Raw genomic sequence first — 16,640 nt, 5'->3', positions numbered from 1 at the left:
AGAGAGAGAGAGAGAGAGAGAGAGAGAGAGAGAGAGAGAGAGAGAGAATTTCAGCCAACAGCATTATTGAGCAATACCCAGTTTCAACTGTAGTTAAGCAGACTGCCTCCATCATGAGAGACAGCCTCTTTCCACCCTCTCAACTACTTTGTAGAATTATCCCAGCATCGGTACTTGGTCGCACCCCATTTCTCCATTCTACTTACTCCCTACCACGGAGCCAAGGGGCCAGGTGCTGACTGTCCAACTAGGGGTCCACCTGCTGCTGCCAGCATAAACATGGCTTTAGCTCCTTATCCTGCTTAGTTAGGTTTCAAGGACATCATCTGAGGAGGCAGCTGCCGTCTCTCATGTCCTCTTGTGCAGTTTCTACACACTTGATTTCCTCCCTCCTCCAACCCTCCAACCTGTGGCTCACTGCACTCTCTCTGGACATGTTGTACCTCATGAGACAACAATGCACTGTCTCTGCCAGTTCCCCTCACAGCATCTCGTTCTGTGTCTTTTGGCCACAGGAGGACAAAGTGCCAGCAAACACAACCAGTCCCTTTCAGCTTCTGTCCTCACCTCTTCCTCCTTCCCTTTGCTCTGGTTCCTTGTTCCACAGTGACGGGTCAGGATGGTGCAATCTCTGAGAACCCCTCCAGCTGTAACCTCTGGGATTCCCTATCTCCCTCACTTTCTCATGGGTGCTTGGAGCTCCTCTGCCAGCTCCTGGGCTCCTCCCTCTCACCTCCTACCTACTGTTAATGGGTGACAAGCACTGACACTTAAATTTGTGAGATGTCCTCACAGTGTAGAAAGCAACTTGAACCACTTGTACCTGGCTGCTTTTTAATGTTTAATTGATGTTTTTGTATGTGCATTTGTGTTCTGCACATATGTGTGCAGGTATCTGCCGAGGGGAGCTCACAACCCACCCCCCACCCCCCAACCCCTGCTCCCAGCTCCCAGCTCCCAGCTCCTTGTTTCTCCTCTTCTGTATCTCACCAGACCCGAAGAAACTGCCATTTTTCTTTTGGACAAAGAAATTTAAAAATATTGTGTTGTTATTAATGAAAAACAAAAGAGCCACCTGAAAAATACACAGCAAAATACGTACGGGGAGCCGAGGCTCCGGGTGCTTGTGAGCAGCAGGTGCAGGCGCTGAGAACCGAACTCAGGTCTTCAAGAGCAGCAAGCACTCTTCTTTACCACTGAGCCATCTCTCCAGCCCAAGTGTTCACCTTATTAAGTGGTAGCTTTGACTGCAAAAGAAGAAATGAAGTCTGAGCCTCGAGGGTAGAGTCTGTGGGAAGTCCAAGGATGCTTAGCTCCTACAGTCTTGTCAGCACAAAACTCCATGTGAGTCCCAGGCTAGTTCTAACCTTGATTCTCTTCAGAGAACATTTGTAGCTCGTCCATTTAGGACTTGACAAACAAGGTCCCGTTGTCCTTAGCAAACTCTTGTTCCTTCTGCCTGGCTTTGTTCCCGGTGCCCTTCAGATAATGCCTCTCTTCCTTTTCTGACTGCTCTGCATGAATGAATTTGGCTGACTGGTAGCTTTAATGTTCACATTGGAGTGGGAGACATACAGACCCTGGGTATAGAAGTATGGTTACAGCTGCACTTACACACACACACACACACACACACACACCCCAATGGTCAGATATGGGTAAAGTGCACTAGTGACTTTCAGACAGATTATAACATGCTAAACAGGCTCACCATTTTTACATCTCTGCAAGGCGAAAAGCATACTACTCTTAAAAATAATTTTTTGCAGCAGATGTATGAGCTTTAAATGGTTGTGTTACTTGTCAGTTTGAGGTCCTTCCTGTCATCTAATACTTGGGTACCATGGAGCTGTCTGTTAAAATGGCACTGATGTGACTGTTCATCATGGAATATAGCCTGGCTAACCCATCCACATATAAAGGAAAAGCATGTGAAGATTAAAAAGCAAAACGCTTCAATGCATAAAAACCTACCATTTTTATTAGAATCTGGAATCCCAGCATAGTGGAGTCAGGGAGATTGCTGGATGGTTAAGGACAGAGTTCAGATGTCAGCATCCATGTGTAAAAGTTGTGCATCTTACAAATGCTTGTAACTCCATCTCAAAGAGATTCCACATCCCCTTCAGCTTCCCACACATCCACATGTGTTCCCTATCACACAGAGGTGCAAATAACAATAATTCAAGAATCCCAGTATAGCAGCTTCTGGCATTTAACTCTGTTTTTTTAAGCTCCTTTCCCCCTTTTGGTGCTGGTACTTACTTGAACCAGTGCTTCAGCAGTCTCCCTAGCTTCCTTCCCTCCCAGCTCCTTGTTTCTCCATTCTCTGTATCTAACCAGACCTGAAGAAACTGCCATTTTGCTTTTGAACAAAGAAATTTTAAAATACTGTGTTGTTATTAATGAAAAACAAAAGAGCCATCTGAAAAATATACAGCAAAATGTTTTATACCCAGTCACTTTAAGATTTTTTTTTTTTAAATGAGTGTTTTCTGTGCTTCAAGCAATTGGTGTGTTTTCAACTAGTGTGCAAAGGCCCCTTGTCTGTACACATAGCAGGATTTTCATATGGCCTCTCCAAGGTCTCTAAGTATCCTTGGATTGACGCAAATATTCATGTCTGTCTGGTCGCCCCATCCTCATACACCTCTTGTATGTCTTTCTACTCCATGGAGTAGACATTGCTGGGGTTGGGGTCTTTGGTTGCTTGGTTTCATGGGTGGTGGTGGTTGCTGCTGCTGCTCTTTTCAATGCTGTAGTTCAAGCCCAGAGCCTCATCTGAGGTATGCAGTGCCTTTGAGCTGCATGCACCCCTGGCCCATGTGCACTGTCAGACAGCTCCTCCAGAGCTCTGGGACTGCCATCTTAAATGATGTGTGCTCCCAGGAGGTGATAGATAGATACCTCTTTCCTATGATGGATTACTCCTGATTACAATCAGGTTGTATGGTCATAGGCACTCTGGGCCCTTCTTCCTCTGGAAAATAAGAAGCCCTCTGGCTTGTCCTAGCAGCAAGGCCCAGGGGCCTGTGCAGGGCCTTGCATACTACACTAGTCCAAGCTTTGTCAGTCTCTTAAGTATTAATCTAAAGGGACGGTCCCTGGTTTGTGTTTCCTGGGAGCTGTGCCATGTGACTCTTCCTGTTAGTTATTGAAGGTTGCCTACAGGTTCAAGGTTCCAAGATAGCAGCACTGGGCAGCAAGGTGTTTTTAGTCCCCAGTGGAGTCAGAAACTGGGACCTGGAATCTGGCAACTAGGGCAGGGGTAAGGGGGCGGGGCAAACCAGCGACACTGAACAATCCACCATCTCCTCCTCTCCTGCAGCTCTGGGTGCTGCCCTTTCCCCTTCTTGTCTTCCTCCTTCCCTTCTCTCTTGTCTCTCTCTCCTTCCCCCCTTTCTCTTCCTATTCCCTTTTCCCCCTCCCTCCTTTCTCTTTTCTCTCTCTTCTTTTTCATCTTTCTTTTTTTCCCATTCTTCTACTTTCTCATTCATGCTGTCTCCCTGAGCCCTCACTCTTTCCCCTCCACCATTAATCCACACAAACGCAGGACTAGCCACAGGGGAGCTTCCAATGCATTTTGAAACACGATGTTTACAATGCAAACAGAATCAAATAAATGAAGGATATAAGCAGGCCAAAGCCGAAACCTCCCCTGGAAGGGAAAGAGGGCCTCTCCTGCCAACGCATCGCTGTGTTTGTAGTGCTGGCCTAGGGTTTGGGCCGGCCTTGCTTGTGCCTCTGTGGAGCAGAGTACATTAACCTGATGTACACTTAGCTCTGTGTCAGTCACTCGCTCTCAGTCCATGCAAAACAAGACTCTGAAACCCTGGGGACCTGTGCCCTGAATCCTCCTGTCACTTGCCATGCTGGAGGGAGGGATCACTCTGACTTCTCAACATGGGCCTTGAAGGTTGCCAGGGGTTCACTGTCTACCCTGGGGAGGCTTGAGCCTGCTCCCCTGTTCCATCTCCTTGCCTTCAGTACTGCCTGACAGGCTAGCTGGTAGTGCTTTTTCTCTGGTTCATTTAGGTATTGCTTGCCGTGCCTTAGAAATGTTGTGGTGTTAACAGTTTTTATTGTCTTGCTTCAAACACATGTATCTTGGTTTCATTGTTAACTTCTCTTAGTCTCTTGATGACAACTCCTTCCATTACACGAAGGCTAAGGGAACATGATTATTTTAGTCATTGTCTCTCGGTTTCTGGTTTTGTGTTTTGTTTTGTTTTGTTTTTTGTTAAGTATGTTTCTCTTATTTTCTTAAAAGGAAAGGGTGGAGGGTTGAACAAATGCCAGCAATCCCAGGAGAGTAAATCAAAAGCAACTTTTCTTTTTCATTGCAGTAGAAAGCCAGATAAATGCATATTTTTTTTTCCTGCTTCAGGTCAGAAACCCTTCCCTTGTCAAAAATGCGATGCCTTCTTTTCTACCAAATCTAACTGTGAACGTCACCAGTTGCGCAAACACGGAGTTACCACCTGCTCCCTGAGAAGAAACGGGCTTATTCCCCCAAAAGAGGGTGATGTTGGATCCCATGATAGCACAGGTAGAGCCTCTAGGTGATGGAGAACCAGAGAGAGGAGGGTGCTCCCCAGAGCTCGGTAAAAGCTGTGTGAACAATAGCCAAGCACTGTGCAGCCACAGCTTAGGGGGCCAGCCCCTGCCGAGACTGTATGACTTCAAGGCCTTGGAGCTGGGGAAACAGTGCCAGTGCCCAGGGGACTTTGGAGCTGCTAGGGGGAGACCCAGCATCTTCCTTCCAGAGATTGCCATTGCTCTGATCCTGGAAGGTAGGGTGTGCTGGACATTGTGCGCTTTCAGCTCCTGACTTAAATCCCTGGAGGAAACACAAAGTGTGGGGACCCAGATTTGCAGCCTCTGTGAGCAGCGCTTGCCCAGTGGACTCAGTACTGCAAGAACTGACCCCCCTCTAAGCTTTTAGTTGGGAGGCGGGCCGAGGTGGGGCCAGGCAGGGCTTTTCTTCTCAATAACTCCTCCCTGTATAAACCTGTCCTTGTTTGAAAAAGCACTGTGCATGTCCTTTCTTAACCACGACTCTGCTTGACCTGGATCCGGGTATTATTCTCCTGTGCTGATGTGTGCTTCCTCCCTCGGCCCTTACAGAGTAATTAACACTGCTCCATTCCTTTTCTGCCCCAGTCACCTTCTGTATTTACTCAAGTCCTCTGTTTAATACACTCCATGGTCCGACTGCTAGAGTGTGCTACCCCTAACCTCAAGACACATTGTACAAAAAAGTAAACTCCCTCAGGCCACTTGGTCCAGCCAGGCTGCTGGGAGGGCACTGCACACGCAGGCTTCAGTTCTGTGGGTGTTGAAAGTTAGTATTTGCCCATTGCTGGGATCTAAGCCAGCCTAGATGTGTTCATCTAGGGTTGCAGTTGTGTCTTGTGACTTCTCCTCAGACTTTGGTGAAATAGAGTGCTGTGTAATTTGGAGAGGGGCACCTCAACCCTAGGAGTCAGTGTGGACAGAGTGACAGTCATTTGATTCCAACTCCTGACCCCCTTGTCCTTACCTCAGTGGTGACACATCACGGTGGACTGGATATCTGGGAGTGCTGACCCCAGTGGGAAGACAACTTTACCCTTCCCACACTTGTTATTCAGCCCAGTGAAAGCAATGGAATGCCTTGGGCTTGCTGGGTCCTTCTGCCCCAGTTAGACCCTCTTGTTAGGGCAAGAATGCTACAGATGGTTTGTTAACCCCACCCTACCCCAGACGTCCATTTCCACATAATTCTCCGGGATCTTGGAGTAAGGAAAGGTATCCTGCCATGGTTGAGTCCCTGTGAGCCAAGTCTGATCAGCTTCCCGAGCTGCTGGAAGCCCAAGGCACTACAGCCGCCGTCTTTACCACAGACTGTCCTGTTAATGTTTAACCATCATTGCCACAGTACCTATTAGACTGGAACATTTTCTTACAGCCTGCTTTACAGAATGGTCCTGTGATTCTCCCCAGACCAGTTCAAGAGGGAAGGCAGCTGACATGGAGGGTGTTTTGGGGGGTGGGAACCCATGTCGTCAGAAAAGTCTCAGTCACTGCATTCTGCTCATCCTGGAGGCCGTTCACAGGAACTCTGCTGACACCAGAGCTCGGTCAGAATTTATGGTTTGAGCTTAGCTTTGGCACAAGTGTTAGCCTGTGGGCGTATTTATTTTTTAAGTTTACAATTACAGGTTTTCGTTTTCCAAAGCCCTGCCTCAGAAGTTATATAGATTTTCTTAAAGGGACAAAACCTCTTAGAAAAGTCACTGAAAGTTGTAAGACTATTAAAGAGAGAAGTGTTTGGTTTAATTGTAGATACAGCCCATGGTGAGAAAGAGGACAGACTGAGGTGGGAGATAAAGCAGAAAAGGAGACATAGGAGTTGAAGGAGGGCTTTGAGAAATTTACAACCCAGAGCAGTGTGATACTAGCTGGGTGCAGAGGAACAGGTTTTCTTTTTTTGGTTTGGTTTTCTGGTTTTGACCTTGGAGACAGGATAACCTAAGCCAGGTTAAACTCAGGGTGACCTTGGTCTTGGGATCCTCCTGCTCCTATCTCTGAAGTGCTCACAGGAGAATATCACCAAGACCCAATTGCAAGTCCATCAGCTTGGGTAGGCAAGCACTCTACCAACTGAATTACCTCCTCCATCCCAAACAGACTTAAAGAGACAGGAAATGACCAGAAGTTACTGAAGTTTTCAAGGTTCGGTTTATATGCATAGATTAAATTCTTTTTAAATCCCTAAACATGTTTTATAATGTTAATGACAGTTTTCCCTTCTAGGGTTGTATTAAATATTCAGTTTTACACTTTCCTCGGCTAGGCAGATGTGCCCTACTCTGCTCTTGAATGTTCTTGGTTCTTGTTTGGGGAATGTGTGAAGGAACCATTTCATTGGTAGGCACCTGGACAGGACCTTTTACAATATAAACATGAATGCTCTTTTTTAAAATACTTCTTTATGTATTTTATATGTGTGAGTACTCTGTCTGCATGTATGCCTGAATGACAGAAGAGAGCATCGGATCTCATTATAGATGGTTATGAGCCATTATGTGGTTGCTGAGAATTGAACTCAGGACCTCTGACCAGACAGCCAGTGCTCTTAAACTACGTTTCATTTGTAGGAAGCAAGACACCCTTAACTGTGGAGATGACCAACAAAATACATGAGATTTTTGAGGAAAAACCTTAATAGGACCTGTCCTTTCAAGTTGACTACTCACTCTCTGTTAAGTCTATTGTTCCCAAGAATCATAAACCAGGTCACAGGCTATCCTGCTAAAACACTCCCCCTTGTGGAAGTCTGGAGTTCAACCAAGCCACCTTGCTTCAAAAGCATGGGCCCCTTTGTACACAGAAAGACCTTATCCACCCTCAGAGCAGAATCGTGAATGGGACGGTTCAGACTAAGGACATGCGCTTGTCTTTGGTTTCAGAAATCATTTTTATTTTTATAAGTCTATCATTTTAAATCCATTCTCTCCAATTCAAACAGCCTATGTGTTGGTTTAGTCCAAGCTGCTCCAGGGCTAAAATGGGAGAAACACAAGTTTGAGAGACTAGCCTAGGATACATAGCAAACTTCATTTTCCAAAGCAGAAAGATGTTTTTGCTGAAAACCCAATAATAGAAACAGCCTATGGTATACTAGAAAAAAGTAGAATTAACCAGAAATTAGCCTTATTTTTAAACTGGACTTGGCTTATTCTGAAAAATACTTGCCTCACAAGCTTGAGAACCTGAGTTCAATCCCTAGCACCCATTTTAAAAAAAACAAAAAACAGTGGTGTTGTTGGCTCATGCCTAAAATCCCACCACTATGGGAACAAGATGAAAGAGGACCCCTGGAGCTTGCTGGCCAGCCATTCTGTCCAGTCAGCAAGTTTCAATTTAGTTGAGAGATTCTGCCTCAATAAATAAGTAAATAAATAGAGAGTAATTGAGGTAGATATTGGCCTCTGATTTCCAAACACATATGCATACAGACACATACATACACACACAAAATTGCTCACAAAGCAAGCAATCTGAGCATCCTGTGCTTCTGTTGTAGAGTCTAAACCAAAACCATTCCATAGACACCCACTGTAATTCCAGAAAATGAGCAGAGATGTTTTCCTTGAGCACAGTTAAACACTGGTGGAAACCTCTCAGGCTCCTACTTCCTGTTACAAATCATCCTCATTTAATTCTGAAGTCTCTTGAGATAACTACACAGCCGCTGTAAGAGGGAAACCAATGAGTTAATGTCAGTGGTAACGTCCTCACTTGGTTGTAGGGAAGCCCTAAGCAGGTGTGAAGTATAAGTACCACGTCTGAGGTAGCTCCTCTCCCCGCCTTGATGGCATATGACAGAGCGTGTGACACTGAGGAAGAATGATAGGCATGTGAGTGGCCTTCTGGCTTATTCTACCACAGCCAATAAGAGTCTCAGATTAGGTGCATGAGTTTCAGCTGCCTCAGGCGGTGATCAGAGATGTGCCTATCCTGGGGCACACCTGTATTTGCTGTGAAACGGTGACTTTCCTCTGTGGAGCTCAGAGGAAGCACTATTTGGGGGGGTTTCCCATGTAATCTCTGCTTCCTTTTCCTCCTCCTGTTCTTCTTTCCTCTTCTTTTTCTTCCTTTTCCTCTTATTCCTTCCTTTCTCCCTCCTTTCCCTCCCTTCTTTCTCCTCTCTCCCTTCCTCTCTTCCTCTCTCCCTTCCTCTCTTCCTCTCTTTCTTTCTTTCTTTCTTTCTTTCTTCCTTTCTTTCCCCTTCCCTCTCTCTTTCTCTTTTCCTTCCTTCCTCTCTCTCTCTCTCTCTCTCTCTCTTTCTGACTGTCCCAGGCTAGCCTTGAACTCACTATCGAGCTCAGTCTGGCCTCAAACTCTTTAGTAGACCTACCTACTTTAGTTTCTGAGTATCTGAGATTGCAGATGTGCACCAGTGTGCCTGGCCTCGGTGTCATTAATGCTGGCCATGGTTCCCTCTTTTAAGGTCACTGAAACCTGATGGAGTTCCCATGTCTATTTTGATGTGTGGGGTGGGGTAGACAAGTGAGAGCAAGAAATCACTGTCTACAAGAGACTCACCCTATAGATCCCTGTCTCCATGCTCACCCACAGCCCCTCAGAGCCACCCGCCATCCCTCCCCACATGCTCCTGACCAGGTTTGCGTTCAAGGTCCTCCCCATGCATTGCTTACAGGTGCAGAAGCATCTTTGGTCTCTGGCCTCTGCCTGGAGATATGCCTATGGACCATACACACAGAATCTGCATGTGGGCTCATTTTCTGAGGACCACATTTGGAAGATAGGGGGTTGTTCTTGTGTGTGTTGCATGTTTGTAAAAAGCTCTTTGCACTGGAAAGATAACCCTTACAACTTGGCTTCCTCAACCTCCCTAGTACTGCGAGTCTCTGGAATGCACGCCCTCTCTGTCTGCACTGCCTGAGTCACTCACACCTTCCTGGGGGTGGGGACAGCTGAGCGTACATGCGTGTGACGGTGGAAGTCAGGAGTTCTGAGGCACAAGAGCCCACCTGCCTTCCTTGGGAGTGTGAAGGCTTGGTTTGGCCCTTATAACTCCAGATTCAAACAATCCTCAATAGGTTTAGTATCCAGGATTCAAGGGTGGGTCTGGTCAAGTTCCAGTAGAGCCCTTGAGAAGGGCTTTCTCCGTGTCACCTCGTCTGAACACCTTTCCTACTCTGCTTGCTTACACAGACAGCCAGTCAGACACAGACACACTGACCACCCCAGGCGAGGTGCTGGATCTCACAGCACAGGATAAAGAGCAGCCGCCATCAGAGGGAGCCAGTGAGTCCAGTCCAGCTACACAGGACCTTACCCTTAAAGAGGCCAAAGCAGAAGCAGCACCCCCTGAGGAAGAAGACAAGGAGACACAGGAGAACCGAGAGCCAGAGGAAGAGTGCCCTGTGGAAGAGAGCACCGGGGATGCAGACGCCCCAGAGGAAGACACAGCCAGCAACCAGAGCCTGGATCTGGACTTCGCCACCAAGCTGATGGACTTTAAGCTGGCAGAGAGTGAGGCAGGCACTGTAGAGAGCCAATGCCCAGCCCAGCAGGAGCCGAAGCATGCCTGTGATACCTGTGGAAAGAATTTCAAGTTTCTGGGCACCCTAAGTCGCCACAGGAAGGCACACAGCTGCCAGGAGCCGAAGGAAGAGGAGGCATCTTCGCTGGAGAATGAGAGCATTGGCAGAGTGGCTGAGGGACCCTCGCCTTCCCCTGAGCCTGAAGAGAAACCCGCTGAATCCCCAGCAATAGATCCAACACCAGGAACCAGGGAGGCCTCAGTGGAGAAACAGAATGAAGAAACAGAGGGTCCCTCTGATGGGGAAGGCACGGCTGAGAAGAGGGGTGACAGTGACAAAAGACCAAAGACAGACTCCCCCAAAAGCATGGCCAGTAAGGCAGACAAGAGGAAGAAGGTTTGCAATGTATGCAACAAGCGATTCTGGTCCCTGCAGGACCTCACCCGGCACATGAGGTCACACACAGGTATGAGAGACCAGAGCCAGCCTGCCAAGAGGTGGCCTGCAGTGGTCATTGGGAGTCTCACTGAAGTCAGGTCCAGAGGCCACTGAGAGAACTGGCTAGGTGCAGAGTTATCCTCTGACCTGGGAAAACTGGGGGTCTTAAGGAGCTGTCTCCTTGGCCCTGGAATGGCACAAGCCACCTACAGGGCAGTGGTCCCTCTGCAGTGGTACTTTGGGAAGTACTTTTCTTCAGCCACTCAGCTCCAGTTTTGTCCTCTACAGAGAGAGAGAGAGAGAATAGCTGCCCTGTCCACAGGTTTCTAGAACAGGAAGAGTGGGCTTATGCCAATCCAGTGTAATCCTCAGCCAGATCCTGAGGAAGACAGAGATACACCAGGGAAGGCAGGTGCTGGCCTAGCCCATGGTGTGAAAACCCCAAAGAAGGTTCTATTATTTTAGTGTGGGGCGGGAGGAGAGGCCTGGATAGAACCCTGAAGCCAAAAAAAATAGAAACATCCTTCCTCGGCCATCCCTCCAAAGACAGCACCCCAGCTCCTTGACCACATCTCACCATCATAGCCGCCCATGCACAGTGGCCTTGCCACACCTAACAGCCTACACTGAGGTGTACTGTGCTGGTACCTTATTCTGGCCAGAGATGTTCTCAGCTATTGGAAACTAGGTATGCAAGCTGTCGGGAAACATCCAAATGCACCTCCTTGTCCCTTGATTTAGGTGGCTGTGGATGGCCCTGCAGAGCCTGGGGAAAATCATCCCTCCTAAGGACTCTTTGCCTCTGGGATTCTTTTAAGATCAGTTTGTATAAAACCTAAGTTGAGAGGTACAAGAAAAAGAATGTGACCCCCTAGCCTTGCCAGTTTGGGCAAATAAGAAGGCTCTTCATGAGCGTCAAAGAGTCCTGTCGCTGTGTATTTCTGGATGCTGCAGTCACATAGAGTGGGGGAGGGAACCAGTGGCTTTCATGTTAACTGACATCTCCTTTTCATTCTTTTATTGTTCAGGAGAAAGGCCATACAAGTGTCAGACCTGTGAGCGAACCTTCACCTTAAAGCACAGCCTAGTTCGACACCAGAGGATCCACCAGAAAACCAGGCACAGCAGGCACCACGGGAAAGACAGTGACAGGGACGAGCGGGCTGAGGAGGACAGTGAGGACGAGTCCACCCACAGTGCTAACAACCCTGCCTCAGAGAATGAGGCCGAGTCAGCCCCTAGCACCAGTAACCATGTGGCTATCACCAGGAGCCGGAAAGAGAGCTCAGCCAGTTCTGGGAAGGAGTGTATCCAGGAGGAGAAAGCTGCAGCAGAGCGAGCCGCTGAGCCCAGCGCCCCCAAAGAGCAGGTGTCTCCAGGTGAAGCAGACCCCCAGAACCCAGCAGCCATTGTGCAAGACTTGCTGGAGCTGTGTGGCAAGAGGCCTGCCCCAATCCTGGCGGCTGCCGACAGTGCCTCTCAGCTCTTGGGCATGGAATGATGGCTTGCCCTCTCTCCATCAGCACACAGACAAAGCTAGCAGAGCATCCCGAATGTAGATTTCACAAGATTTTCTCAGCATCCTTCAGTTGTCTGGAGAGAGAGGAAAGAGAAGGCAAGAGAGACAAGCAGCCTGTGGCCAACCAGCTCGTGCCATAGCCTTACTCAGTACACATGCACCCGGCCCCAGTACAGCCGGCTTCAGTGCCTTAACTACTTATGGGTCCTCCCATGTCCTTGTGGGCATCCCCCCTCTCCCCCCCAAAAAAAAGACATTTTAACAAAACATATTTTAATGAATTTTTCGGAGGACCTTTTCATTTAAGCATTAACATTACCTTCTGTATTTGTGTGTTTGAGCTTGTTTTTGTGAATCTGTGATAGTTCTGTGAGCTGGAAGCAGAAAGCCTTCCCCTTGGATCCTGTAGCCAAAAACTGGAAGAAAATGATGTGAATTTCATGTACATGACCAGAGGGAAGAGGGTGTGAGGCTTATTTTTAAGCTAGGCCTGTATTCTCTGGTTCACGTGGTGGAGGAGGCATGACCTGGCCTTTGTTATTAGTGGATGTGGTTGATGCAAGGGTCCTGGGTGGTGTGAGCCAAAGCCAGGAAAGAGTCTAGCTTCAACCTCGTGTGTTTCCACTCTCTCCGTGTTAGAAATGGTTAGTGTTCAGATTCTTACTTTACAGAGAAAAGCGACCTCCCCAGCACCGTGGGCTATGGAGGACATGCCTGGAAGTCATATATTGACTTTCCCTTCTTCCCATTTGGTATATGTTATTAATATTAATATTATTTTTATTTTTACTTCATCAGTTCGCTGGGCTCTGCATTCAGCAGAAACAAATGGGCAATATTTGTCCTGATGACCTGTCCTGGGTGACCTGTACTGCTTCCTGGTCCCCGCTTAACTGTGCCTGAAGCTTCTGGTGGCACACCAGTGATGGCTCTTCTACTGTACTCAGACAAACCTTCCTTCCATGACTGTAGAATCCAGCAGGGGCCAGGAGTGGTCCTCCAAGCATGGCCAAGGAGTGGCTCAGAGGGAGGAGAGCAAGGATGCACAAGTGGTGGGGGGCAGGCGTCCAAGACAGCAGGTCATACCTGGAGCACCTCAGAGTCGGTTTGCAAGGCACCCCGGTCTTCCTGCTAAGCTGGGTCATAGCCTTCCCCAGCTGTGCTACTACCGTCATTTGAGAAGCGTTGAGATACTACTGCCAATGATGAACTGAAGCACACGCGCAAGGTTTAAATGTCTTCACCTTCCTGCAGTGTGGGGTTTCTGCTTGGAGAGAGGAGTGCTTTTAAATCCCTAGGTGGCCCAAGCCACTGGTGCAGACAGGGCTCCTTTAGTTCCCAAGTGTTCTGTTCAAACAGTAGACCTCCCTCGTCAGTAAGAAGAAACCGTTCCTACTGTAGCTGAGCTCGATTCAGCGCCCTGTCCTTTAGACCTGAGGATGCCTGTGCCACACTGCTACTAGAGCCTTGTTTGTCCCAGGCCTGCAGAGCCTCAAGACTTTCCTAGGAGAGGCCTTCCTCTGCTCCACTTCTCCCTATCCTGTGGCTCCATATGCTCCTCTGCTAAGGTGTGCGTCCCGAGACGTGCATACCCCTTTGTCCACCAGTTTCTAGTGGCTAAAAGCCAACCACCCTGACTTCAATGGAAGATAGATATTCTAGAGATGATGAAAAGTGATATATGTGTGGAAAAAAACATTGAGGTATATATGATTTTTAACTGTATTAGGGATGTATGGACCAGTTTAAAATTGAGATTTTATTTACTGTAGAGAGAGAAATCAGAACCATTGATCCCATGGTCTGCTAAGTTAAACCCAGCTCCTACATCCCTTAGTCATTTTTTTTATTATTATAATTGTTATTTTCATTGTTATTACTTGGGGTTTCTTGTGTTTTGTTGTTCTTTGCAACTCTCCACACTAAACTCATGCTATTGTGGGGAGAAGCCATGACTGAGCTCAACGCTGCAGTAAGATGTAGCAGGGTTGCTCCCAGCAGCGGCCGTCGCCAGGGCTGCAACTGGCAATAATCACTATTGATTTAAAGCTTTATTTAGTCTGATCTGTTTCTTCATAGTTAATAAGGTCTTGCCACATTTTATTAGTGAGATTGAGAGATGAATTATTGTTTGTTGTCCTGCCCCCCTTCTTCCCCCAATATTAAACTGTGAAGTCTGTGATTTTGTTAAAACGCTGGGTGAATCATAGTGTTAGTTTGCATGTCCAGCTAGTTTGTTTCTATACATTTTGTTTGATTCTCTTTCTCCTCAGGGCTTTTACAAATATATATATATTATATATGTATATATATATGGATCTTCTGAAAAAATTGAGGTGCAAATTTTCTCTTTTGTTGTTGTTTTGTTCTGTTTTTGTTTTTGTTTTCTCTTTAATGGACACAATGCTGATATTCAATCACTACATAAAATACTTGGCTGTGAAACAAACCAGAGAGGCCCCTTGGGGCTGTTTTCCAAGCAGCTCTGTGGAAGCTCCAGGAATCGGATACCGGTTTCAGACACATCATCCTGAGTTCGTCTCTTTCCTCTCCTCTCCTTCTTCAAGAAAAAAGTTGATCCTAATGATTTCAGCCCATGCATTAAACAGGAAACAATAATAACTGTAGAATTCATATTTTTCTAAAGGGAACTTAAAAACTGCTGCTACATGTATGTACAAAACTGGTTTATGCCACATGAACAGAATCACAGGTTTGGTTTTGGTACTTTTTGTTTCTCTTTGTACTCAGTTGTATAGAACTTCCAAATTCAGAATGAAAAGAAAGCTGTTCTGTATCAAACCATCTAAGCAATAAATGTTATATTTAAAAAAAACGGCGCATGACCAACCTGTGAGTTCCTCCAAGCCTGCAGCCCACTCAAGGCAGGTCTTGGGGTCAGGCAACATGGAGTTGTCAAGGACTGGTCCGAAGTCAGTAATGGCCTTAGAAGCCTGGGCACCCAGACAGCATCTTTAAAAGACAGTTGGGGTCGGAGACACGGCCCAGTCAGCAAAGTGCCTGCCACAACAGCGTGAGGACCTGAGTTCAGATCCCCAGAACCCAGGTAATAGCCGATTGTGCAACGGCACAGTCTTAACTCCAGCACAGGTGACTGGGGGAGGGGGGAGGGGAGAGGGGGGCTGCAAGTAAAGACAAGCGGATCCCTAGAACTCCTGGATGGCTAGACCAGCCAGATAGCTTATCACAGGTTCCTGAGAGTTCTTCAAGAAATAAGGTAGGAGGCTGGCATGATGGCTCAGTGGATACCGTCACTTACCGTCAGGCTTGACAGCCTCAGTGATCCTTAGGCCCCACGTGGTAGAAAGATAAAGGACAAAAAAATAGAATAAACGGACGTCAAGCACTTGCATACATAAAACAAATTATTTTTTCATAAATAACAAAAGACAGTTGGCTACAGTTAGATATTCTGTCTTGGGAGGGTGGGTGGGAAGTTAGAAGCTGTGGAGAATTTCATAATGAGGCCAGAGGGAGAGACTTCAGGAGCAGCAGCACAGACAGCCACTCTTGACCCCCGTTTAGCTGTAGCTTAACCAGTAGCACTGGTCCTGTGCACTAGTAACTCCAGAGGAGAATGCTGGGCCTTCCTTCCCCAATGAAGTTGTAAGTCAGCCTGGTGAAGAGCAGTGATTTTCAACCTGGAGGTCGCACAACCTTTCACCAGGATTGCCTAAGACCATCAGAAAACAGATTCTTACATTATGACTCATGACAGTAGCAAAATTACAGTTATGACGTAGCAACGAAGATCATTTTATGGTTGGAGATCACAACTTGACCTGTATTAAAGGGTCATAGCATTAGGAAGGTTGAGAACTCTGGTAAGCTGAAAATCTTAGTGTTGCAGATTTTACTGAGCATAGAAACGTAGTAGCAGTCCCAAGACTTAGAAAAAGCTGGTCAAACCCATGTGTGGGAGCATCTGTCATTGTGAAGAGCCCTGTAACCTCGCACTGGGGAGTAGCCCTCAAAAGGCAACCCCAGAAGAAACTTGTGGGAAGCTAATTATGGTACTGCTACAAAGTCATTGGTCATCCTGTTTTAAATGCCAGATCACGGCATACCAAGAGATGTGGGGTCCCTCAGACTCCTCAATCTCATATGTTGGCCCCAACAACACCAACTTTGATGAGGTATTGGTGAGGGTCTTAATAAGTCCCACAGAGCTAGACACATGACTCAGTGGTTAAGACTCCGGTGATGGCCACAACCAAGCAACTCATAAGCACAGCCTTTCCAGCTGGGTAGAAGGAAGCTGCCAATCATGGGGTGATGTTTAAGGCACCTGTAAGCATGGACTCAGTGTCCAGATGACATTGGACTATAGCTGGCATTCTAGCTTGCTTTCTATTGCTGGGACAAACACCATGACCAAAAGCAACTTGGGAAGCAAAGGGTTTATTTCATCTTAGGTCATGGCCCATCACTGAGGGAAGTCAGGGCAGGCAGTGTAAACCATAGAGGAATGCTCTTTTCTGGCTTGCTTCCCATAGCTTGCTCATCTTGCTCTCTTAGATACCCAGGACCAACTGCCCAGGGATGGCACCACCCACAGTGGGCTGGACTATCTCACATCAATCATTAATTAAGAAAATGTTCCA

General features: G+C 47.2%; 1 protein-coding gene across 4 annotated transcripts in view; it reads left to right on the top strand.

Moving 5' to 3' along the window:
* The window catches only part of Rreb1 (ras responsive element binding protein 1), a 128,472-nt gene extending 113,618 nt beyond the window's left edge, over positions 1-14,854 (top strand). For 3 of the 4 annotated variants that reach the window (XM_028763111.1, XM_028763112.1, XM_028763110.1), the window contains 3 exons: positions 4,388-4,549; positions 9,727-10,524; positions 11,525-14,854. In XM_028763111.1, coding sequence (XP_028618944.1) covers positions 4,388-4,549; positions 9,727-10,524; positions 11,525-11,997 — 1,433 coding nt within the window. In that variant the 3' untranslated portion in view covers positions 11,998-14,854. The remainder of the gene's footprint in view (positions 1-4,387; positions 4,550-9,726; positions 10,525-11,524) is intronic. The other variant, XM_028763113.1, reaches the window with a different exon arrangement.
* Positions 14,855-16,640: the final 1,786 nt, after the last annotated feature.

Source organism: Grammomys surdaster, unplaced genomic scaffold (assembly GCF_004785775.1).
Source record: "Grammomys surdaster isolate TR1022 unplaced genomic scaffold, NIH_TR_1.0 137, whole genome shotgun sequence".
Lineage (NCBI taxonomy): Eukaryota > Metazoa > Chordata > Mammalia > Rodentia > Muridae > Grammomys > Grammomys surdaster.
The sequence above is the reverse complement of the archived record's forward strand: the minus strand, read 5'-3'. Positions and strand labels throughout refer to the sequence as shown.